Source organism: Eublepharis macularius, chromosome 9 (assembly GCF_028583425.1).
Source record: "Eublepharis macularius isolate TG4126 chromosome 9, MPM_Emac_v1.0, whole genome shotgun sequence".
Classification (NCBI taxonomy): domain Eukaryota; kingdom Metazoa; phylum Chordata; class Lepidosauria; order Squamata; family Eublepharidae; genus Eublepharis; species Eublepharis macularius.
The window spans coordinates 102,668,741-102,694,201 of record NC_072798.1 but is presented as its reverse complement, the minus strand read 5'-3'; the positions used below and the strand labels follow the sequence as shown (position 1 = coordinate 102,694,201).

General features: G+C 44.7%; 1 protein-coding gene across 2 annotated transcripts in view; it reads left to right on the top strand.

Annotated features, from left to right (window-relative positions):
- The window catches only part of CACNA2D1 (calcium voltage-gated channel auxiliary subunit alpha2delta 1), a 565,021-nt gene that overhangs the window by 389,935 nt on the left and 149,625 nt on the right, over positions 1 to 25,461 (top strand). For both annotated transcript variants that reach the window (XM_054989047.1, XM_054989046.1), the window contains exon 7: positions 13,459 to 13,590. In XM_054989047.1, the coding sequence (XP_054845022.1) occupies positions 13,459 to 13,590 (132 nt within the window). The remainder of the gene's footprint in view (positions 1 to 13,458; positions 13,591 to 25,461) is intronic.

Genomic DNA, 25,461 nt, shown 5'->3' with positions numbered 1-25,461 from the left:
CAGTGATTCCCCAACCTGTCAATATGTCTCTCCAATGGGCTTCTTGATGCCCATTCCTTTCTCATTCAAAGAAAAGTGTCAGTCCTTGCTTTCTTCTACCTCCTGGAAGCATGATGAGGCAGTTTGGAAGAACCCAGGAGGTATTGTCATTGTGTCTGCAGAGAGCCCCCACTTTGAAGCAGTTTTCTCTGTCCTAGAAGCATGCTTGATTTGCAACCTGACATCATTTGGGGGTTAGCCCCAGTACCAGTAGCAACCGTTTTGTGACGGTGCCCAGTCTCTGTTCTCCAATAACAAGTGCCCAAAGTTCTGAAGTATGGCAATAAAAACGACAATAACAATAAAAATTTACTATGAAACTTAGTTTTTGTTTATCTTGCTTTTCTGTGTTGTAATGAAATGACAGATGGCAGATTTCATAAACAAATAAAATCCTTTGCAAATGCACAAGTCAGCATATGCACACATCTTAACTTGTACCTACATGTAATCTCACCAGAATGTCAGTGTAATGAATGTCCTTGTATAATATTTATTTAGTTTAGTTTATTCGGTGTTTATCCCGCCCTCCCCGCAAGTGGGCTCAGGACGGGGTACAGCTGTCTTAAAATATAATTCCACAACGGGATAAAATACAATACAATAAAACAGAAAAAAATCACCAATTAAAATCATATACACAGAATCATAGATTGCCGCTTCCACATTTCTGTCCCCAAAATACAAAGAGGAAGGGAAACAGACAGGTGAGATGTAATCAGATACATACGCAGGACAGCTCATAAAAGTCCTAAATAATCCCACGCTTTGCAGGGGGCCAGTGGGAGGCTCAATGATGGTCCTAGTGCCAGCCTCAACCATATGCCTGGTGGAACATCTCTGTCTTGCAGGCCTGCCAAAATGATACAAGATCTTGGCGGGCCTGGGTGTCATCAGACAGAGAGTTCCACCAGGTTGGAGCCAGGACTAAAAAGACCCTGGCCCTGGTCAAGGCCAGGCGAGCCTCCCTAGAGCTAGGGATCACCAGTAAGTTCTTACCCGTTGAACAAAGTGCTTTTTGGGGCACATATGGGGAGAGACGGTCCCTCAGGTATGCTGGCCCCAGTCCGTTTAGGGCTTTAAAGGTCAAAACCAACACCTTGAAACGGATCCGGAATTCCACGGGGAATCAGTGAAGCTGCTGAAGAACTGGTGTAATATGTGCCCTGTATGGAACACCCATCAGGACATGAGCAGCAGCATTCTGGACCTGCTGTAGTCTCCGGATCAGCCCCAAGGGGAGCCCTGCGTAGAGTGAGTTACAGTAGTCCAACCTGGAGGTGACCATTGCATGGATCACTGTCGTTAGGTCCTGGGCTGAGAGAAAGGTGGCGAGCTGCCTGGCTTGCCACAGATGGAAAAAAGCATTCCAGGTAACAGCTGTGACCTGGGCCTCCATAGACAGAGAGGAATCCAAGACTCCTGACCAATGAGACGGGCACCAACACCCCCCCCCCAAGGCCAGGAGATGGATCCCTGCATCCGGCAGTGCACCTCCCTCTTCGCAGGGTTCAGCTTCAGTCTGCTCTTCTTCACCCAACCCGACACAGCCTCTAGATCTCTCAAAAGGGCATCCGGGGCAGAGTCAGGTCGGCCACCCATGAGCAAATACAACTGGGTGTCATCCGCATACTGATGACAACCCAGTCAGTAACTCCGCACCAGCTGGGCGAGGGGGCGCATATAAAGGTTGAACAACAGGGGAGAGAATATTGCCCCCTGCGGGATGCCACACACCAATGACTGGCTTGTGGACAACCTCTCCCCCAGCGCTACACTCTGTCTCTGACCGTGGAGAAAGGAGACAAGCCGCTGCAAGGCCATCCCTCGAATCCCCACTTCGGCAAGGTGGTGGGCCAACAACTCATGCTTGACCATGTCGAACGCCGCTGAAAGATCTAATAATATCAGCAGCGCCAACCCGCCTTGATCCAGGTGTTTGCGGAGATCATCTGTGAGGGCGACCAGCGCTGTCTCCATCCTGGAAATTTGACTGGAAATATATAATGCATTCATAGTGATATCTGTAACACATAAAATGCTTCGGAAAATCAATGGGTCAAACTTCTTAAATATAACATGAAAATGCAATGCCTCCCACTGCACTAGATGTTTTTAAAATATAAATGAATGGTGGAGAAGCTCCTTTCTCTTCCTTCCAGTATAGACGGAGTTGCTTCATTAAGGGAACTGCACATGACAGCTTTTCAGAGATAGTAAATAGCTGCTAGGCTTGTCAAATAAATGAATCTTACTATGCAGGCTAGGGGCCCACACATTGAATAAATCATCGAAAGCGCATTTTCTTCTAGCTGTTTAAGAGAGAGTTATAATGTGTTGTTTGATTGATTTATGTTTCTAAATGAAAATTGAATGTGGCTTCCTATACAACCCCTCCCCCCATTTTTTTTTTTAGAAAAGAAAGATTTTAGTGGAATTAGGAGGAAAGTGAAATCATAGTCAAAATTTCCAGGTTGCTTTCTTTGCCAGCTGACGGTCAGTTCTGTTAGCTGAACTAGTACTTTGAGTGAAAAGCTTATCTTATCATGGGTAAAGTTTTAGGAAAACTTGATTCATTGTTTAACCAATTATAAATCCAAATCCTATACAAAGAGGAAACTAACAGTGCAATCCTAAGAAGAGTTACTCTGGTCTAAGGCCATTGAAATCAATGGGCTTAGACTGGTGTAACTCTGTTTAGGATTGCACTGTAAAAGTCAAGTTAAGGAAGTCTGTCCCAGCGTCATTTCATAGCTTGTAAATAGCAGAGATTTATAAGGAGCCAACTGTCAGGATGTTGGCATCTGCCATCGGTCCCCAGGGTCGGGGATGAGGCAGCTGAGTGAGCTGCACTTCCAAGGTTGTGCAGCCGGGTTGTTTCTTCAAGGTTGTGCAGCTGGCCACATGGCCTTGAGCTCTCAGGCATTCAGGCCCAACCCCCAAGAGGGGGAGCAAATGAGTATCTGGAGTATATGTGTTATTGGATTTTCCACGTGCCTTATTCCTAACACTGCCTTCATAATATCTTGACACTGGGTCTTACAGTAAAGCTTCAAAAAACCAGCCAGTGGAGTCTTTTTTAATTCCTTGGCAGGATCCTTAAGTTCGTTAGGAATCAACCTTTTTCCTGCTCCAACTCTGCATGCATGAACCCCAGAGCCTGTTGAATCCTGTTGCCTGAGCAAAGTCTGGAAGAGGAGCAGATGCTGAAAATGGGGGACTGCCAGGGGATGGGTTGGGACCGAAAGACCCGGCCAAAAAGCACGGGCCCAATGCAAACACGTTGGAGAGTACGGTGAGACTCCGTACAGGCGCTTCCTGGCAGCCTATTGACTACGGAGCCTTGATGGAAGGGACCATGGTGCAGTGGGCTCAGCGTGTAACATCTGCCAGGAGAGAGAGATTTGAAAGGTCGTCAGAGAGTTCAGCTCTACAGACGAAGTTCTATTGCTGGAGTGATGTCCAACCTCCCCGTGGAAGAAGAGGAGGACGAGGTAGCGGGAGAGGGAGAGAAGGCTGAGGAGGACGTACATCAACTTCAGGTGGAGATGGATGAACTGAGAAAGGACATACACACATTCATGTGGAATGTGCAGGAGTTGTTACAGATAGCACTCCAGCCAGCACAGCCAAGAGACTGGGAGCAACAGCAGCCTCCCCCCACCCATGGGCAGGAAGCTCCAATACCTCCAGACGGAGAAGTGCAGCTGGGTGAACAGGTGCCGTTGGGACTACCTGCACAGCCCATCCACTCTGGTCCTTTGCTGCCTCTGCAGCCGCCACGAGAGCAGGCGCCACTGGGACCCCCTGTGCCACTGCTGTAGCTGCCCCAGCAGTTGTGGGCCCAGAGAAAATTTGAACCCCGCTTTGAAGTAGACGCAGAGGAACTTGGGTTTTTCCTACTATGAGCATCCTACTACTACGAGTGGGGAGCAACTTTCCCTGATGAAGAAAGCCAGGTGAACTACTTGCGTTCTAGGCTGGGGGGGAGAGGCAGCCAGGTGGTCTGTAACTCTCTAATCCGCACAAGCTCCGGAGCTACGGAGTGCGCTGGGGTTTTTACGTGCCTTGTGAGTGCAGTATAAAGATCCCCTGGAGGAGGAAAGAGCGAGGATGAAGATGAAATGCCTGCACCAAGGGAAGCGGCCAGTGTGGGAATAAGCAGCTAAATTTAGGATGTGCGCTGCCAAAGTTCCCAAGTGAGATGAATCAGTGAAAGTGGAGTTCTTTTGTGCTGGACTGAATCCAGAACTAGTAGCCAAAGCTATGGTCCAGGATGATCCAAGAACCCTGCTTGGATGGATCCAAATGGCATGTGAAGTTAAAAACCAGGAGCAAGTTGTCAAACTGCTTTGCCTTCAGCATCAGGCGGGACAGTCTGGGAGTGTGTAAACTGGTGGTTCGTGGGAGCTCATTTCTCATGAACTGTGACGAATTTCAACCCAGTTCATTTGGTTTGTATTTCAGTTCATCACTGCAGACAGCCTGGCGCCGATCAATCAGTTTCCTAGGCAACAGGGGGGGGGGAGCTCTCTTCAGACCTTCTGCTGACCCGGAAGTGACATTTTCATGAACCAAATGAACCAGTTCGCGAACTGGGGCAAGTTCATGAAAGTTCGTGGTTCGTGAAATGTGACAAACCATGGACTGCATGGTTCAGAATTTTCTTGGTTTGTGCCCATCTCTAGAGATGACCCTTCAACTATGTAGTTCCTAGGTCTATGCTTGCCAACCTCCAGGTGGGGCCTGGAGTTCTTCCATAATAGCAACTGATCTTCAGACAACAGAGGCCAGTTCCCCCCGAGAAAATGGCTGCTTTGGAGGGTGGATCCCATGATGGTATACCCTGCAGAGCTCCCACCCCTCACTAAACCCTGACTGCCCCAGACTCCACCCCCAAATCTTCATTAATTGCCCAGCCTAGAGCTGATAATTCTACCTAGGTCATGAAAAGTAAGCACTAGTACCTTGAATCAGACCTAGAAACAAATAGGCGGCCTACTAAGGACTCGAGAATAGGAGTGACATGGTCCCACAGGCTAGCTTTCGATAACAACGATGATGAGGTCTAGGTAACTTGGAGTTGAGTATAGCACAGGCCTGTAGATTCAGGTTGCTAGAAGTGCAGGCTGTGTTTCCTACTTTCAGCTCTTTGTGAGCCCTTTAGATGATTAAATAGGAAGACGTCCACTTTTGGATTCCAGTTGTTGAATGTAGTCTAGCAGCTAGTGCACAGGACCTATCCATCTACTCACATCTCAGAGATTGTTCTTCTGCATATGAAAATGCTTGTGCACCCCACTCAAGAGATCCAGTTGGCAGAATCAGCCTTGCTTTACTTTTCTTATGAATAATATACAGTTGTAAAGTGCACGAGCGCTGACCAGTGTTGTAAAAAAGCACAAGAATAATGTAATAGAGGAGTTTATAGGCTGCAATCATATGCAAGGAACAGAGGAATTTACTTTTGAATAAACTTGCAAAAAGTTGTTAGCATATATAGGATAAATAACTAGTAAATCATATGAAAAATGTGTGTCTTTTTAATGCAGAAAACAGTGACTTCATTTTTATTGTGGAAGAACTGGAATATTAAACAATAGCTTGTGAAGCTATTAATATGACCTCAAGCCACTGAAAAATTCTCTTCTATGTCCATTGAGGTCAATGAGTGTAACTCTGGTTAGGATTGCACTACACTCGGGTGTATCATTTGAACACATTTAACAGCCTTATGTTGAATTTTAACCATTAGTCCGTCCAGCTCAATATATTGGCTCCAATAGGCAGTGGATCCTTTTCGATGCCTGCTTCCTGGGATTCTCTTGCTGGAGAATCCAGGGATTGAACCTGGGACATTCTCCATGCGAAACAGGTGCTCTAAAACAGAGCCATGTGCCCCCCCCTCAAATTCCTCAGTTCTGGATTGCTCTGACTAATGCCAAGCATTCCTGAAGCATTTGTTTTCCATGAAATGACATTCGGAGGCATTTGTCTTCTAAGGAACAAGTAAGACTAGAGAGTGCCATCAAGTCATAGCTGACTTGTGGCAACCCCTACTGTGGTTTTCAAGGCAAGAGACTAAGAGAGGTGGTTTGCCATTGCCTGCTTCTGCAACCCTGGACTTCATTGGAGGTCTCCAATCCAATTACTAACCAGGCCAACTCTGCTTAACTTCTGAGATCTGATGAGATCAGGCTCACCTGGGCTATCCAGGTCAGGGCTTAAATGAAATCCTGCCCTCAAGTCAGAGTTGACTTGTGGCAACCCCTGGTGGGGTTTTCATGGCAAGAAACTAAGAGAAGTGATTTGCCATTGCCAGCCTCAGCAACTCTCGGCTTCACTGGAGGTCTCCCATCTAATGCCAATAAAGGCTGCTGTTGCTGTTGCTTCTGAGATCTGATGAGATCAGGCTCACTGGGGCTATCCAGGTCAGGGCCTAAGGAACAAACATTTGTTCAGCCCGAGCCCTTCCCCCACACTTGGACAATCACTCATACATCCACTGGTCATATGCGAAGGAGAGGGAGGTCACCCCTGCTGACTCTGTCTTGATCTCTGTGCTTTCAATGCAGCATCTTCACGTGGGGTTCTGGGTACAGTGCCTGGGTCTGACATCATAGTCTCGGTTGCTGCATTGTCCAAAAGTATTTCATCTGTGGCTCTGTCAAACACTCTGATGCTCATACTTTTGAGAAAACTGACCCATGGAACTCCTGGTCAGCAAAATGCTGGACTTGAATAAAGGCTATCGGTGTATTGGTGAGCTTTCATCTGAGCCTGATAATGCACGTTTGATAGCTGCACTCACTGCAGATTTGGCTGCGAATCAGCACTCTACTGGTTTGAATCCCACTGTTAACTGACCTTCTATGGCCAAGTTAAACCCTGGCCTACGAGAGAGGATCTTTACAAGTTTGGACCGGGAAGACACCTCCAATGGAGAAGAAAAGAAACCAAATAGCCAATTCATAAGGTTATAAAATTTATTCAGATCAAGTCTCTTCAAAAATCATAATGCAGCGCTCTAAGAAGCCAGGTTGTAACATGTGGAACAGTGTGAATTACATCGAGTAGAAATCTAGGACTCAATTTATTCCTTTTAATAAAAGGCCAGCAGAAGCAAATGCAGCCGTACTTAGAGACACGTATTGTCATAGGATAGCACAGCAGCAGTACATGTAGCATAGCATAGCGGAGTGTCTCACCAATCCAAGATGTCCGTATTGACCTTCCTTTGGGGCAGCGTGTCTGCAAAATAGAGGTGAAGTGGAGAGGAAAGTGCAGTTTCGTTCCTTCCCCCCTTCTTACCTCCATCATGCTTCTCATGTCTATCATGATACTCTTTGGGGCACATCTGCCCACCTCTCTCAGCCAATCAGATCTCTTGGAGTCTTATCTCATCTTTGGCAGGAAAGCCCCATACTTTTGCAAAATAACTGGGTCAATTTAACCTATTTCAGAATTTGCAGTTTTGGCTCAAATTATGCCAACTCATTTCAAAATAAATCAGCAAAAATTCTCTGGGCTGATTTGACCTGTTCCTTAAGTCAACTGTGTTCCATTGCAATGTCCATTGCAACATATGACTGAGTAATTATGACTCCCTTTACTTATATAACCATTTTAGCAGCTTATATGACTAAATATGACTAAATATGAATATACCTATATATGGATATATGATTACTGTATGATTCTGTATTGATAAATATGTGTGTGTGTTTGGTATGGTATGTAAGTGTATGTGTATGGTAGCACTTACAACTTGTATCAGTGAACATGCCTACCTAACTAACTCTCAATGAGGTTTAGCAACCTGTCCCTATTATGAATTCAGACTAAAACCAACTTTGCTTTGCTTTAAAGAAAGGGAACTGTTTCCATCAGAAAGGATCTTAAACTGTTTCCATCAGAAAGACATGTTCTCTATGATTTTGGGGCTTTCCTTTTTAGCTATTTTCCACCCCTTTTCTGTGGGTGGGTGTGTCAGCAAACAAATCTTGGGGATTTCCAGTGAAATAGATTTTATTAATGTACAACTTTAGTAGGTATAAATCTTAAAAATTGCATAGAGGAAAATTAATACTGTCCTCATTTTCTCCTCACTTTCTCAGTCACTATTTGAGGTCTCCCTATAACTATTAAAGTCTGTTTCCAGAAATCATTAACGCCATTTGGGAGGGTTAAGCGATCAAAGTTCTTCCAGGCCGTTCGCCAAAGCAAATTGAAATCATTTCACATTTCAGCTGTGGCTGTGACTCTGTCAGGTCACAGCAACTGTTTGTTGAGTCTTTTGTCAATAACATTCGCAACTATTTGCACAGAGTGAAAGTTGTTTGTGCTGCATTGTACAGAGATCAGCTGAAAACATGGCTACAGAGCAGCATATTGAAGCATATTGAAGATACAAAAATCTATAGGCTTTTAGTCATTAGGCTTCGTCCATAAGGTCTAACACCACTACTGCCGCCGTGGCAGCAGGAAGGCCCTGCGTGGCGGCGTGGCTGCTGCGGGGCCTTGGGAAGGCTGCACCACTGCATTGGGCCTCCCTGCTGCCTGTGCCCGACCTCTGAGGGGCCGCGGAGGCAGCAGGGAGTCCTGGTGCAGCCCTTCCAAGGCCCCACTTGGGGCCCCGCTGAATCAGTTTTCTAGAGCCTGTTGTATTTTTCCACACAACGGGCTCTGTTTCTAGTACCTTATATAATATTAATACACATACACACAAGTGTATGAAGCACATTTTTTCTGTATGCCACTCTCCAAATTTTATATTTGACAGTTATATGTATGCATTTTTAAAATCTAAAGACTAGAGAAATGTAAACTTCATTTGACTAGTTTCCAAAAACACATTCTAGTACAGTGACTGTGCTGTCCTAAGAACACTTTTCTGGGTGTAAACCCAACTGAATAGACCTGAGCAAGATTCTGAATGGACCCGCTTAGGGCTGTTCAGTGTAGCGCTCACAAATGCACTGGACATAACATATATACTTAAACATCCATTGTATCTTTTACCTTTACAAATTACAAAGGGCAGCTTAATGGCCTGTTTTCCCCTCGCAGCATTAGCAACAGATAGATGGCTGGAATTACCTGAAATTGTGAGACAGTAACTTTTAATTTTCTCCTTGTCTCTTCCACATTAGCATGACTGTGCGGTGCAGCTGAATTACAAATCTTTGTGCTGCCACAGCTTCCTAGAGATCTAAGCTGAGCTTGATTGTTCCCATTTGCATTTCTTATGGTTCCTGCACAAATGGGACCCCAGAACGATGGCGTGTTCAAAAGATTCCATGAAATTATTACTGGATTTGGGGGGGGGGAGGACAGGGGGGTTGTTGCCTGTGTATTTACTTTTGCTAAGCGGCCTCTCTTTTAATCTTTTGTTAATGAACATGTAGTTTGCCAGCTTGGCAAACTGTTTATGTCCAACCAAGACACCATCCAAAAAGACAAAGGGAAAACGATAATGCGCCATCTGAAAAATAAAACCTTGTTCTGTTCCAATTAACTGAATGCCAGCTGTTGCCTAGCGTGTGTGAGTTATTTTTGGATATTAGGGATTTATTTGGGACTGATAAAAGCCAAATGAAAGGCATAGTTGTTTATCAGCCTCATAATTAAGCCTCGTTGTTGGTTCTGGTGATGATTAACGCCACATTGTTTGGAAGTGTGATTAATCCTATAAAGCCATCTTACACTTTTGCTCCAAAATCACGTGTTGCCCACTAATACAAATATTTGCGCAATGGGCCCAAGAACTGGCTGAAGTCAGCTTTAGGAATCTGAATTTCGATCTCGTTGGCCACTTATTGTTTATCTGATCATGTCCACGAATATAAATTTCCTTGTATTTCTAGTTAATTCTGAAGCTGGCTGCACTCATGAATATTAATGGGCACACAGCTGATCTCTCCACAAATGATCACATCCATAAACATGAAAACACTGTTAACTTACGATAATGAGCACTCCCTTTGATTTTGGTCCCAGCTCAACTTTACAATTCTAATATTACAATTTAATGCTGTTTTCTCCCCTTCTGTATTTCCCTTGCTTCCCTTCGCACCTGTTTTGACAACTTAACATTCCCTTTGGAAAAAGGGACCAGTACCTGTGCAGTCGACTTGGTAGTCACCTGTGGCACTGCTTGATGCTTTCATAAAAGAGCATGCTGTGATCTTAGGAGTTAGAGCTGCATTCTTGGTTAGTAGAATACAGTAGACTGGATATTAAAAGCAAAAGTGTGGGGGGGGAATCCTAAGGTCATGGTCTCAGGGCCTCTCTGTCTGCATCCTGTGTAAGATGCTTTGTTAATTTTATTTGCACAAGGTATGACTTGCTGGTATCACATTGCACCTTAGGTATCCTGGGAAGATGCAGAAATAGATGCTCCCCATTTGAAAACACCCAAGAAAAATTCTGGAGAACTTGAATGCTTGCATAATTTGTTGTGTTATTTTGGTTGGTCTTAATAAAAGACAGGACACAGCTTCTGTTTTTCGATGAATCAGATTAAAGACCTACAGCTGGCTGGTTTAAATGGATATGAGAAATGTAATTGTGCCATCACTACATTTAGGGCCTCACTAACCCATAAGTGTCTTGGCTCCCTGTCAGCCCATCTCTCAAGCTTCCTTGAATTCTCTTTGTTGTTTAGACAAGCCTTCAGGAGTTGGCTAATTTAGTCAGTCATGTTGTGCATTTAGTCTCGAGTATTATGCTATTGGTTGATTCCGCACGAGTGGTTTTCCCTGCTTCAGCTTCTAAATGACCTCGATTTTTTCTTGTGTTTCCACATGTGGGAAGGCAATCCTAGCAGCAGATTCGAAGCCACTGCACGTTTTGTCCGTTTTTTTTTCCATCCTGCTTTCCCCCAACTTATTTGTCCATGCACAGCAGATTAGGGATTTTAATCATGCGGAATTCTTTATCCGATGTTCTCCCCACCCTTGCCCTTTTCTCTCACCCTTCGAATCAACTTAATTTGATTGGCCAATCATGTTTTCTAAGCTACACCCACTACCCTTTCCCTTCCCCACTTTTTAAAAAAAAAAAATGTAAAAAAACGTTGCAATGTTTCTACAAATCTATGCAGAAACATATCCTGTGTCACATGACAACAGCTGACCAATAATGAGTCCATTTTACAACACACCAAATTTGTTACTTGTTGCTCACTGACAGCTGACAGCTTCTGAGGTAGCGTGAAAGTGTGATGGAGGGACTTCAGCATTCAACTAGTGGTCTAGGCATTTCATGGAGGGAGAAAGAGACCGTCCTCAACACAACACCTATCACTAAACCACACTGCTCACGAAGAAAGCGGGAAACATAGACATGGGGTCATTGGTAACAATTTTCCCTCAAAATGTCAATAGCCAATACTCTTCCACAATATCGGCGGGAATTGTTCTGGCCTATCCAATATGTTTATTTGATGCAACGTTTATGTGTAGCAACGTTTTTTTTGTGAGAATTTTTTTCTAATGTGTTGGTTTGATGCAATGTTTATGTGTAGCAACGTTTTTTTGTGAGAATTTTTTTTCACTCGGTTGCCCTGCGCTGCCACAGACGCCTGCCCGCGGCTGCTGAGCCCAGCCAGAGGTGTGTGCTGGTGGCGGCGGGAGGGCTAGGAGGCTGCAGCTCCATGGCCCATGCTCCCGCCCCCTGCGCCTTCTCCGGCACCCTGCGCCCTGAAGCCACCGCCTACATGGCCTCAACGGGTGCGCCAGCCCTTGCTGTACTATTACTAAATTTTGTCAAGGATTATTTTTGGAAATATAGAATATTGTATATCCTAAAGCAGGAGCCAGCAAATTAGTATTTTGGATGGGAGACAACCAAGGAAGGCCAGGGATCTTGTTAGGGATCCCATTTCCCTCGTGGAGGTGGGGGATCCCCCACTCCCAACTTCCACCACCACTCACCTGGCTGTAGGGGGGAAAGGTGTGGAGAACAAGCCTGTGAGCTCCTGCAGCATGTGGTGATGTAGTGGTTAGGAGCGCAGGACTCTAATCTGGAGAACCGGGTTTGATTCCCCACTCCTACACTTGAAGCCAGCCATTGGTCACAGCTCTCTCAGAGCTCTCTCAGCCCCACACAGCTCACAAGGTGATTGTTGTGGGGACAATAATAACATGTTTGACAGAGCATGCATGCACGCGCGCGCACACACACACAGAATATTAATGATAATTGACAAATTTCTGCAGCCTGGTTGCTGCAAGTCCTTTATTAGGAAGTGACACACATGAGATCTTGCAATGAGTAATAAATGTACAAAAAACACCCTGCACAATTCTTTTAGTATACCGGCTGAATTCTGTGCATGATTTCACTTTTTGTAAAGCATCTCTAAGAAGCCCTTTAGTCCCCTAGAAATCTTTGCACAGCAGTCTGTTCACAAGCTGGTTAATCTAGCAAACCACCTACCCATCCAATAGCCCTTACTTGAAGGATTTCATTTTCCTTTTTGAAAGACCCGTTCTTGTTCCATTCTGAGCCACATTTGGCTTTGGAGGGACAGGTTGCAGGTCCAGTTCTACGGAGCTGGATGTGTTGGTCAGGCTAACCAAACAATGGGTAAGGCTGTGCAAATATATACAGAATGAACTTGGGAGGGCTGTAAGTCAGGAATACCAAACAACTTCCATAGTGATCAGAATCCTGTAAGTCATAGAGCAAATACTGTTTTTTGAGATAGTAGAGTCCAGTAGAGCACCTTTAAGACTAACCAACTTTATTGTAGCCTAAGCTTTCGAGAACCACAGCTCTCTTCATCAGATGCTACAATAAAGTTGCTTAGTCTTAAAGGTGGTACTGGACTCTTTACTGTCTTGCAACTAGTTTTCTGGAGACTCACATAGCTTTTTGCTTAAAAGAAATTGCTTTTACTGAGTTTTTCTTAACACAGCATTTGTAGATAGTGCTATTTTAGGCTAAATATATGTTTTCTTATTATTATGACTGTATACGTTTAGAACATAAAGTAATAAAAAGGGATAAAGGGGCTGGACCTGCAAAAACAAGACAGAAGGAGGGGAAAAAAGAAAGGAGCTAATGATAGTTTTCGGGGGGGGGGCAGGTGTCTGTAGTCTCTCTTTAAGTGTTAGGCTTAAGTGTAAGGTTAGGATTTCTGTCAATAGCATTCATCTACTGTGATCAGTATCTTGATGAATATCGTATCAGGTGCAGCATGCCTATTACTCCCATTCTGCAGTCACTCCATTGCCTACCCATCGGTTACTGAACTGAATTCAAGGTATGGGCTATCACATACAAAGCCCGTTATGGCCTTGGTCTCTTTCCTGGGAGCACCTCTCTCTCTATGCCTTCTGCAAGGTATTTGCAAGGTACAAAATAGGAAAGATGTGGCTTGGTTAACACCGACTTTTTTTTTTTTTCCTGCAGCTACCATAGTATTGAACGAACTGAACTGGACAGGCGCCCTAGACGACGTTTTCAGAAAGAATAGAGAAGAAGATCAAACATTGCTGTGGCAAGTTTTTGGCAGCGCAACGGGCCTTGCCAGATATTACCCAGGTAATTGCAAAGTTGGCAATATAAATTGCTTCCAGCGCAGTTTCGTTTTTTCTAGTCAATTCCGATAAAAATCAGGAGATTTCACAGAATCACAGAGTTGCAAGGGGCCATGCAGACCTCCTCGTCCAACCCCCTGCCCAGTGCAGGATGAGCCTGAAGCATCCCTGACAAGTATTCATCCAGCCTCTTCTTGAAAACTGGCAACGAAGGGGAGCTTCACTGATTTCCAGTGAAGGAGATTTCGTGGCATGGAAGAAAAATTACAAATGTTTTTTATCTGAGCATGAAGTTAGGAGTACAACAAAAAAGTAATGTGGGAAGAGAAATTAAATCTCAGATACATATTTAATTAACTCCACTCACTATGTAAGAAAGAGAAAAACATCTCTAGTGGTCTTTTTGTTTCTTTTATTATAACACATTTCTCTTTCTTTGTATCGAACTTTTTCCTGTAAAATGCTTGCAAGTTTCAAGTTCTATCCTAAACAAGAGAAGAGTTTCTAATTAAAAGACAGTGTGGTTAGATAAAACCAGAACAGTCAATTCATAGTTCTGATCTGAGCTCAAGAAATAAAGTAACCATTGATGTATTGTCGAAGGCTTTCACGGCCGGAGAACGATGGTTGTTGGGGGTTTTCCGGGCTGTATTGCCGTGGTCTTGGCATTGTAGTTCCTGACGTTTCGCCAGCAGCTGTGGCTGGCATCTTCAGAGGTGTAGCACCAAAAGACAGAGACTCTGTCTTTTGGTGCTACACCTCTGAAGATGCCAGCCACAGCTGCTGGCGAAACGTCAGGAACTACAATGCCAAGACCACGGCTATACAGCCCGGAAAACCCCCAACAACCAACTAACCATTGATGGATGGATGGATTGATTGATTAATTGATTGATTGGGCTTTTAATCCACTCTTCCCATGAATGAGGTCAGAGCGGATAACAATATTTTAATAAGTACATTAAAATTTACATTAAAATCATAAATAACATACAGATCAATCATAAAAATTCAGATGACGGTCCCCAATAAACAGTTCTATGGGTGGGAGGTGGAGAGAGCAGCAGCAGTCTCACCGATGGAAACTGGGGAGGAGGTTACATTACTCCCCCCTACAACAGGAGACTGGCTGGAAGGCTCACCCCTCACCCAGCCTCAACCATGTGCCTGGTGGAACATTTCTGTCTTACAGGCCCAATGAAAACATAGTATATCTTATTGGGCCCAGGTTTCTGCAAACAGAGAGTTCCAGCATGTGATTTATTACTTCTCTTACATCAGTTGTTTACCTGTAAAAAGTATATAATGTGTGCTGGTACAACCTACAGGTACTTCAGCACCCTCTTGCCTGTGCAAGGTCCACAGCTGTGCCACCTTGTTTCTCTGTATCTTTGTTTCTTTGTCTTCTTATCCGTTTATATTTGTTTATTCTGAGCTTGCTTCTTTTGTCAAATAGAAGGTTTTTGGAGATCAGTGTTTTTAGGTTCCTGTATTAAAACTGCCACTTTTCTTTCTTTCTTTCTTTCTTTCTTTCTTTCTTTCTTTCTTTCTTTCTTTCTTTCTTTCTTTCTTTCTTTCTTTCTTTCTTTCTTTCTTTCTTTTGTAATAAGAGCTGGAAATTAGGATGGCAAAGAGGGCTCTCCTCTTTAGCCTTAGAGATCCACTACTAGATGTATAATTTTGTTGACTTAAATTAAGAAGCTTGACTATTGCACTGGGAATGTTTATCTCTGGTGAATGTACCTCTTAAGATTATGGCTGCGCCACTGGAATTCAGACTGATTGATACAGAGGGCTTTGTTTTCTTTTCGGTATGCCTCTTCTCTGCTCCTTAGAGCATCTCATTACTGTACCATAGTAATTAATTTAAGAGGGTGTATATTTTAATGTTTTAAACCACTGATAGACTCCATTCATTTAATGTATTCTCAGTTAGGATGATGCTTGATATATTCTTTTTAGGAGAATTTTACCTTGTGTCTCACTGTGGTTATCTGCTCATTGAATGTGCTGTACAATGTTTTAGTATTTAGCTTCTGAAATGATCAAATTGCATTCCAATTTCTAGTTCTTGCAAAGAAAAGAAGTTGAATTTTGCTTGAAGGTTCATTGATTAAAGGAAGAGTTGGATGTCTAGGGGTTAAGTTGCAGGGGTATGCCCTTCTGATACGGTTTATTCCCCCCCCCCCTTTTTGCAGGAGTTCATCTAATAATATAATTAAATAATTAAAGTATTGATATGGCCACCTTTCTCCTGAGGTGCCCTACCCAATGAACAACCAGTTGCCTTGGAGGGCCATGAAACAGGATGTACTCGCGTAGTCCCCCAGGGGCCAGAGTTCAGAGGCCTGTCACGAACAGGCAGCAAAGAATAAACAGAGTCCAGTCCAAATGGCAGGGGTTCCAGAAAAGCCAAATTCAGGTCCAGTCCAAGGGTCAGAGTTCCAGAGTTTGTGTAACAGCAAGGACAGTGGAGCAGCCGCAAAGTGTATTCGTTGCCTCCACAAACTGCTGTTTCTCCCAGCTGCTTTAATGCCATGTCCTAATGAGCTAGACTCCCAGGCAGTTACTTGGCATCCATCCCCAAACTACTCATCAATCTCGGCAGGTGATAGCTGATGCCAACTCACGAGTCTTGCACTCTTTCTCCATTTCTGCAGTTCTACATGTCTCTGACAGCATCGGCATTGCAAGGGTGTAGGTAAACCAGGTAGGCTGGAGGTGGTGTCTGAAGCCTTGTTGCCCGCTTCAGAGTTCTCTGACACTGGCTCAGCCTCAGCTGTAGGCTGTGATTTCCTATCAGCCCAAAACCTCATCTCTTGTTGCTCTCCTTCTGACCCAGGTCAGCTGCAGCTGTGTCCATTATAGGCTGAGGGCAGACGGCAGGCTGTCTTTTGTCTGATGAATCATCACTGAGCACAGACTGAAGCTGACTTACAACGCAGGGCATAGAGGTCCAGGCCTTCCCCTGAGGTGGCCGCCTGGTCCTGAGATTCTGAAATTCACTGTCCTTCGGACATGGAGATTCTTGTTCCCTCTTGCCATTCTCCACCTTCTCCCTATACTGGCCCACATTTTACAGCTTGTATATTTTATGTTATGTATCCCACTGAGACTCAAGGCAGATTAAACAGTGCACTTACTGCCAAAATAAAGTAAATAAGCAAAACCCCAAATCACAGAATCATAGAGTTGGAAGGGGCCATATAGACCATCTAGTCCAACCCCCTGCCCAGTGCAGGATCAGCCTAAAGCATCTCTGACAAGTATTCATCCAGCCTCTTCTTGAAAACTGCCAGTGAGGGGGAGCTCACCACCTCCCTAGGCAGCTGATTCCACTTTTGAACTACTCTGACCGTGAAAAAGTTTTTCCTAATCTCCAGCCGGTACCTTTTTGCATGTAATTTAAGCCTGTTGCTTCGCGTCCTACCCTCTGCTGCCAACTGGAACAGCTCCCTGCCCTCCTCCAAATGACAGCCTTTCAGATATTTAAAGAGGGCAATCATGTCCCCCCTCAACCTCCTCTTCTCCAAACTAAACATTCCCAAGGCCCTTAGCCTTTCATCGTAGGGCTCAGTCTCCAGACCCCTGATCATCCTCGTCGCTCTCCTCTGCACCCTCTCGATTTTGTCCACATCCTTTTTGAAGTGAGGCCTCCAGAACTGCACACAATACTCCAGGTGTGGCCTGACCAAGGCAGTATAGAGAGGGGCTATGACCTCCTGCGATTTTGACGCTATGGCCCCTTTGATACAACCCAAGATTGAATTAGCCTTTTTTGCCACCGCATCACACTGACTGCTCATATTCAGTTTACAGTCCACTCTTACCCCAAGATCCCTTTCACATATACTACTGCCCAGAAGTGTATCCCCCATCCAGTCTTTGTGCTTCCCATTTTTGTGGCCCAGATGTAATACTGTGCACTTGTCTTTGTTGAATTGCATCCTGTTCACAGCTTATTGTGTCTGCAGTGAATTGTGGAAATTAAGCTATATATATGTATACAATGTACATAATTCTCCCAGCAGAATTTTGACATCACTGAAATCTAGTTTGAGAAATCAGGGTGGGGACGGGGGGTGGGGCTCAGAACACAATTAGCCTGACGTATAGGTCAAAAGCAACCAGAGCCTAGTAAATGATACAGATCATCTACACATAGCCTTTAGGAGAGTGTCTATAAACTCTACTTTGTAGTATGAATTGCTTGTGTGTTCTGCACTTTTCATTCTCTGTTCCAAACAACATTCCTGTCGAGCATTGGATCCTGGGGCAGGCAAGAGTGTAGTCAGGGTCCAGTCCATAGGTCATGCACAAGAATTCGAGTCAAAGTCTAAGGTAGTCCAAAGTCACAAGAGCTATGCAAAGTCAGGACCAGTGATGGCTGGGTGGTCATCACTGGAGCCAGTCCAGATCATAGTGCAAGGTAGTCTGAGGTCACAGAAACTGGATAGAGTCAGGATCAGTGGCAGCAGAATCGAAGGTAAATCGACTCATTGCTTACACAACTGGCCTTTCCCCCCTCTCTGCTTTTTATGGCAAGGTGCTTATCTCCTTGCCAAGATGCACCTGCCCCCCAGTGTGTGCTCTCCCCATCCTCAATTGGCTCCAAGTGTCAGCCGCTACTCAAGCTCTTTGCCTCCTCTCCTGTAGTTCAGGCCAGGCCCTGCTGTTCCTCTGCTCTCAGAGCTCTGGTGACAGAGGAGGTGAGGTGGGCAGCGGAGCGCTGGTTGGAGATGGGGGCAGTGAGGTGGGTAGTGGAGTGTTGGCCGGAGATGGGGGAGGTAAGGTAGGTAATTGGGGACTGGTGGGCAGGTCCTGGGCTGGGATCAACAGGGGGTTGTCGTTGGGCCGTAGTCTCCCAGTGGGCCGGGTAGCTGTGGCCTGTGGCAGTGGGCTGTCTGCAGATGGAAGCAGGTGAGGCCCAGCTGTGGCCTCTTCCTTGTCCCCCGATCTGTCTGCCTCGTTGGGGCTGGCTGGGCCAGGCTGACCCATGACAGTTCCATTTCCATTAAAAGAAAATTAAATAAGCAGCCTTGAAAAACATCTCAGCTCCCTCAATTAACTGGATAGGCAGATTTCAATTTGAGGGTTAGATTCTCAAACCATAGATTTTGTTTGAGACTGAGAGACTAATAATCCACTTGGAATTTTATTGGGTGTCTATGGCAGTGGCTTTAAAGTGGGTGGTACTGCTCCCTTGGGGGCAGTGGGATTACCTAGGGGTGCTGAGAGGCAAGGAGATGGCAGGGGGGGACTGGGGGTTGTTCAAGCATGTTGTTCACTTATGCATGATTGACCAGGCTAGAACCTAGAACAAAACACCTTCCTCTCTTCGTGTTTCTGCCTCTGCACGGTGCTGAAATTTGATGGAATTTTTAGTAAACAAACCACCAGAGTTCTAGTAAGACCAGTATACCACATTTTGAGAAACAGTTGTCACTGTGTGTGCTTTTGTTTCTTTGTCATTTTTCGAGTGTTTGTTGATCATTAAGTTCTTTGTTTCAGAATAGAAACGACAGAAGCAGAAATATCGAAGAAGAAATGTAAACAATATAGTTTGGAATTAATTAAACTAAAATGCTTTAATTAGATTTTGAATAAATGTGCAATTAATTGTTACTGTTTTGAATTTTTAAATTTTTAAAATTGTTATCTTCCATAGTGCCCTGACCTGGATAGCCCAGGCGAGCCTGATCTCATCAGATCTCAGAAGCTAAGCAGGGTCAGCCTAGGTTAGTAATTGGATGGGAGACCTCCAAGGAAGGCGAGGGTCACTGTGTAGAGGCAGGAAATAGCAAACCATCTCTGTTAGTCTCTTGCCATGAAAACCCCGCCAGGGGTTGCCATAAGTCAGTTATAAGTTAAAGCAGTCTTCACCACAATCTTCCTTAGTAGGTCATGCAAACTGCTATTCCGAATAATGCTTTTGGTAGGGTAGGGTAGGGGGCACTGAGGATGAGTTTATGGAGCCAAGGGGGCAGTGGGCCAAAAAAGGTTTGGGAACCACTGGACTAAGGGCTAAAACATGGAATCTCCCATGATCAGATCTAATGATATTTTATTTAAAGATTTAAAAATCTTGCAATTGTGGGGCAGGGTAGCATAGTTTGGACAGGGTCTGTAACATTGAGGGAGGGAAGATTCCACATTTTAAAGGTTTTAAAGGGCTGGTAGTGATAGCCAAGGAGCTTCTTGCTTGCTTCTCTCCCAGGGCTGCTTCCTGCCACTCCAGTGATACAGGAAGGAAGAATTGCATGGGGAGAAAGGGGCTGTGTGGGATGAACCACGGCAGTTCTTCTCTGTGATGTTTCCCGCAGGAACGAACAAGATTCTTGTGTAACCTTGAAAACTGACACTTTTCCTCTTAGCATAGTCTGCAAAAATGTACACTAGAAGAATAATGTGTTTCAAGTACAGGAGAAAAAATCCCGTTTGTTTTTCCTCACAAATCCACTGCTAACACAAGAACCAGCACTAAACTATGCTCAATCCCTAATCCTTTTGTGTCTCTTTATCCCTGATTCCCCACACCTAATGAAATGAAGGAGTGCTCCTTTTCCCCCCTTTCAGCTTTTTTGTAATAGTTGAAAAATTTAAATACATCAATTACATATGTGTAAGGGTGGACATAAAGTAATGCAACATAAGGGGGGAAATATGAGTGGATTTCTAGTTCTGCACCATGAACAAGATGACTAACATGTTTTAGGCTAGAGAAGTCAAATGGGGAAGAACATTTTAATGACATTTTCCCCCAGCAGTCTCAATGTTCCTGCCTCTTCAAAGTCTTTCTGATTCAGTGATATGACCTCACATATCTAATATATGCCGTATCCCTTGGCAACTGTATACTATTAAGAATAGGGCTGTGGGCTTTTCCCCTTATTTAATAATTGGGTGCCAAAGCTATAAAATGATCATGTATATCCCACAGCTTTTTATTTGTTTTGTCTTATGTAAATGTATTATCTGTTTTCTGGGTTAAAAGAAATGTATTCACAGCGACTCACAGTGGCCATCCGAAGCAAGTCTACTCAGAAATCCAGTTGAGGTCTATTGAATGGAACTTAATCCCGAAAGTGTTCTAAGGATTGGACTGTTAGAACTACTAAAGACACAAGCTGGGGGATCAGAAGGAAATAATGGGAGACAATTTGGGAATTTCACCCCCATCCTGCAACATCTCCTCCTCCAGCATTTTGTAAGATCTCAGGGCTAATATCTCCTTCATTTTTCTTTTCTTTTCCAAGCACTATAACCTACAAAATCTAATGAGGGAATTTACTTGGTGGATCTCCCCAGAGAGAAAATTTCCAAACGCTGATGTGACTTTTGGCATCCTTTTGATAGAACTTCACTCATCATTGGATAGAATCTAAATCTGCAGATAAAGAATCCACACAAATCAGGGCTGTGGGACAGCGGCGGGGCCATTTGCTTGGCATGCAGAACGTCCTAGCCTCAGTCCGCAGCATCTCCAGTTATAGCCATCAAGTAGTAGGTGGAATGGAAGATCTCTGCCAGAAACCCTGCTGACCCGTTTCCCGCCTGAACAGACAATACTGACCTGGATAGACCGATGGTCTGATTCATTATGGGGCAGCTTTGTGTGTCGATGTGAAGTTAACTATCTCTGTGGGCTGAAAGAGGAGAGAATTTGTGCAGTAACTAAAAAATGTGTTTCTTGTTCATAGGGTGTCTGGAACAACAAACAAACAAACAAAAAGTCTTCACCTGCTGTGGTGGAAGACAACGATAGAGGGAGACAAACAAATCTCCCCGGTGAGGGAATTGAAAAATTCCAGTCCCACGATGCAGACGGCCCTTTCTTGTATTGCTACCCGTGTAGCCTCAGATGGCAGGAACACCCAAAGCAGGTCCTCAGAAGATGACTGGCAGTATTTGGGTGGGTTCATATGGGAGTAGCTGGTCCTTCAGGTATTCTGTCTTTGGGGAGAAAGTCTGGATTCATACACAGCAAGTGCATTTTCCGTTTAGCTATCCAGTACCAGAAAACAAAGCATAATGAATATAAGTGACCCTAAGGTTGTACCCTTTCACCCCTGTGCATATTTCATGCTATATTAACAGCAGGCTGTGCCCACAGTTTCTCACAGGATGAGGTTTTTGTCAGATTTAGACATCACATTTTCATGCTTAATCCATACTCTTTCGTCACATTGTATGGAACAGGACTGGAGATGTTTACGAAATTTCAGTCAGACCTATGGGAAGATCATGGGCAGGGGAGAGTTGGCCTCCTCCCTTGCCCTGCACGCAAGAGTTGTCCTCATAAAGATGCTTTGGGCTCACGCAGTTCGCCTGCAGACTTCCTTCCTGACATGTTCATTGTGCAGAAATAGAATCGTAGCGTAACACACATTTCCGTCTATCTCTGACAGAGAGCAGACTGCAGGAGAGCAAAGCTTGACTTGATTTCAAGAATCCTGAACGTTTCATTACTTACCTCCATTTTTGTTTCATTCTGCAAAAAAAAAAAAAAAGACAACCTGGTTGCTTTAATCTGAGTCCATGTTGCTCAGCTGTTCAGTTCTCATTATAGAGAGGCATCCCCTGTTCAGCTACTGGGATGTTGCTTCCAGTGAAAGCCAGAAGTAATGTCAAGCCACTGGAGTCAGCTGATGCTGCAGGATATACCCAGTTCTGTTAGGACTCACAATACAGGGTTTAAACTAAAGGAAGGAAGGTACCAGCTGGACATTAGGAACAAACTTCTTCATGTTGAGAGTAATCCAGCCGAGGAATCGGCTGCCTAGGGATGTGGTGGGTTCCCCCTCATTGGCAGTCCTCAAGAAGCAGCTGGACGAATCCTTGTCAGGGATGCTTCAGGCTGTTCCTGCATTGAGCAAGGGGCTGGAGTAGATGGTCTGTAGGGTCCCTTCCAACTCTATGATTTGAGAGGGTGCAGAAGAGAGCGACGAGAATGATCAGGGGTCTGGAGACTGAGCCCTCTGAGGAAAGGCTGAGGACCTTGGGAATGTTTCGTTTGGAGAAAAGGAGATTGAGGGGGGACATGATGGCTTGCTTTAAATATTAGAAAGGCTGTCATTTGGAGGAGGGCAAGGAGCTGTTCCAGTTGGCAGCAGAGGGTGGAACGCGAAGCAATGGGCTTAAATTACATGCACAAAGGTGGGTATTAGGAAAAACTTTTCCACGGTCAGAGTAGTTCAAAGGTGGAATCAGCTGCCTAGGGAGGCGGTGAGCTCCCCTTCCCTGGCAGTTTTCAAGAAGAGGCTGGATGAATATTTGTCAGGGATACTTTAGGCTCATCCTGCATTGGGCAGGGGTTGGACTAGAAGGTCTGTATGGCCCCTTCCAACTCTGTGATTCTGATGTATAATGAATGGCTTATAATGCATCAGTTGGGTTAAAACATGAAATCTGAAAAAAAGTCAGTTATTTTTTAGGACTTTTTCATTTTTTTCTCTATTATGTCTAAGTGCAAGTTATTTTTATACCATAGGATTGCATACAGAAGCCATATCACAGTCATTTGTGTGTATCTGTCATACTTATGCCATCTTTAAGAGTATGTTTGTTACTTAATGGTTGAGGAGAAAGCTGAGTAAGACAAATTAGATATCTGCATCTCAATGCAGTTTGCATTTATGGCTTGGATTTGTTTGAAATGAATTTTATGTTTCGTGCTGAATTGATGGCCAGTGGTTCTTTCTCTCTCTGCCTCTCGTATGATGAATTGCGTTCTGTTCCCCCATCTCCTTGTGTCCTAGTGATGAGATAACAGCAATGCACTCTTTCTTGGGGGTGCCTTGAAAACCCACGCCGGGGAATAGCTGGAACAGCCAAGGGTCACTAGTTGTTTCAGCCGCCTGAGTTATGAGAAAGAGCAGGTCTTATTTTGTGCTGGGCCAGCTCGTAGCTTCCAGACAGAGGGCAGGATGACGCTGAAGGAACACCCTCTTCTCCCTCACTACCCTTCAAGTTGTTTGTTTTAGACTGTTGGGAAATGGAGAAGTCAAGTGCCATTCCTCATCGTATTTCAAGAGTTTTACTTCAGTGCAAAGCTTTTTGTGATGTGAATCTCAGTTAGCTAAGTGACTAGTTTTTATGCCAGTAGGACTAACAGTGATATTGTCTCCATGAATCAGAATCTCTTGCTGTGTGCCAGTGACCCCAAGTGCCTCTGGGTGCCATGGCATCAACCGGTGTGTTTCTTGGCACCAACTTGCTTTCTGGTTTCCTGAGACTCAGGTATCAAATCTAAAAGTTCATTGTCGGTTTTCCTGTGCAGTCCCACATGGGACTGGGCACGTGCAGGCCTGCCGATTTTGGAGAATCTTCTAGCTAAAAACCACTAGGGGGCACCTTCGCCTCTACTGCACATGCACGGCCCTTTTCCTGCCGAAACAGCCACTATAGAGGCAGGGCACCCCCAGCTACCCTCAGTCCTCTTTCGCCGCCGTGATAGGAGGTTCTAGCTCTTTGCTTGTTCACTCAATAAGTAGTTTCGCTTTTCTTCATAATGTCAGACAAGGCGTTGTTCAAGCATTGTTTCACCTGCAGTGCAAAGATGACCCACACAGATGGTCATTCTAATTGCCTCTTATGTTTGGGTGAAGCCCACAACACGCAGGCATGCAAGCACTGCCAGAATTTTACCCCTAAGGCTAGGGCTGAGAGATCAGGCAGGCTGAATTCTTCCCTTTGGCAAAAGGCCATGGCAGTTACCAAGCAACCGGCAAAGGCAAAGACACTTGCTTCATCCGGTGTTTCTGCCTCCTCGGATCTGTAGCCAGCTATGGCCCAGAGACCACCTTTGACGCTGAGGTTGACTTCTGGTTCGAAAACTCCTCGGGCCCGACCCTTCCCCACACGTACAGAGTCCTGCACACTGGCAGAGTCTACATCGGATCTGAACGTTCCTTGGATCCGTAGCCTGTCAGAACCAACAATCTCGGAGAATTTACCTCAAGGTGACCAGGAGGAAGCAGTCTGACTCTCTCGCCATCAGATCAATGCAAGCCGTAACGAGGAAGTAATAGGCCAAGAAGCACGATGGGGTTTTTATTCTAGGCTTTTCATGGTCGAAAATGAGAAAGGACCCATTTTGGACCTTTGTGAGTCAAACAAATGTATAGTGGCATGCAAATTCCGTATGACCACCCTTCCAGTGGTCATGTCACTCATTGCCCCTTATTCCTGGTTCACAGTCATGGACCTCAAGGATGCCTATTTTCATATTTCAATATTTAGGTACCATAGAAAATTCCTACGGTTCACATACAATGGGCATATATACCAGTATCGCATGCTACCCTTTGGGTTGTCCACCGCACCATGTGTATTTACCAAATGTATTGCTGTTGTCATTGTCTATTTGAGGACAAAGGGTTGCTTCTGTCCGCCGTTGTCTTGCATAGGCACGCATGGCTACATGCCACGGCTCTACCTACCAAGACCAAAAATAGAGTTGAAGATCTCCCTTTCAAGGGAAGACTCTTTTCTCTGAAAAGACTGACGAGTATCTTTCCCAGAAACAAAAGGAGAGGTTAACTGCCTGCTCGTAAGGGGTGCTCCTGCAACACTAACAATCTACCAAAAGATCTCAGTATAAATTCTACTCTGAAGGTAGTTATGTTTAAGGGTTGCAAAGATTTTTTATTGAACCAGATTTTTGTGTGTTTGATGACAATCAGTATCTTGTGCATATTGGTTGAGAGTTCTGTCTTGTTAGCTGCCTTCAGTCAAACGTGGACATGGAGGTCAGCTGGGGTTAAATGTCATTAAATGGATGAGCTGCTTATGCCACAGCTTCTCATGCCCACAAATTACAATGTGACAAGTCTTTGCACAGCCCTCTATTGGAACCTGCTTGAGGATGTCATGA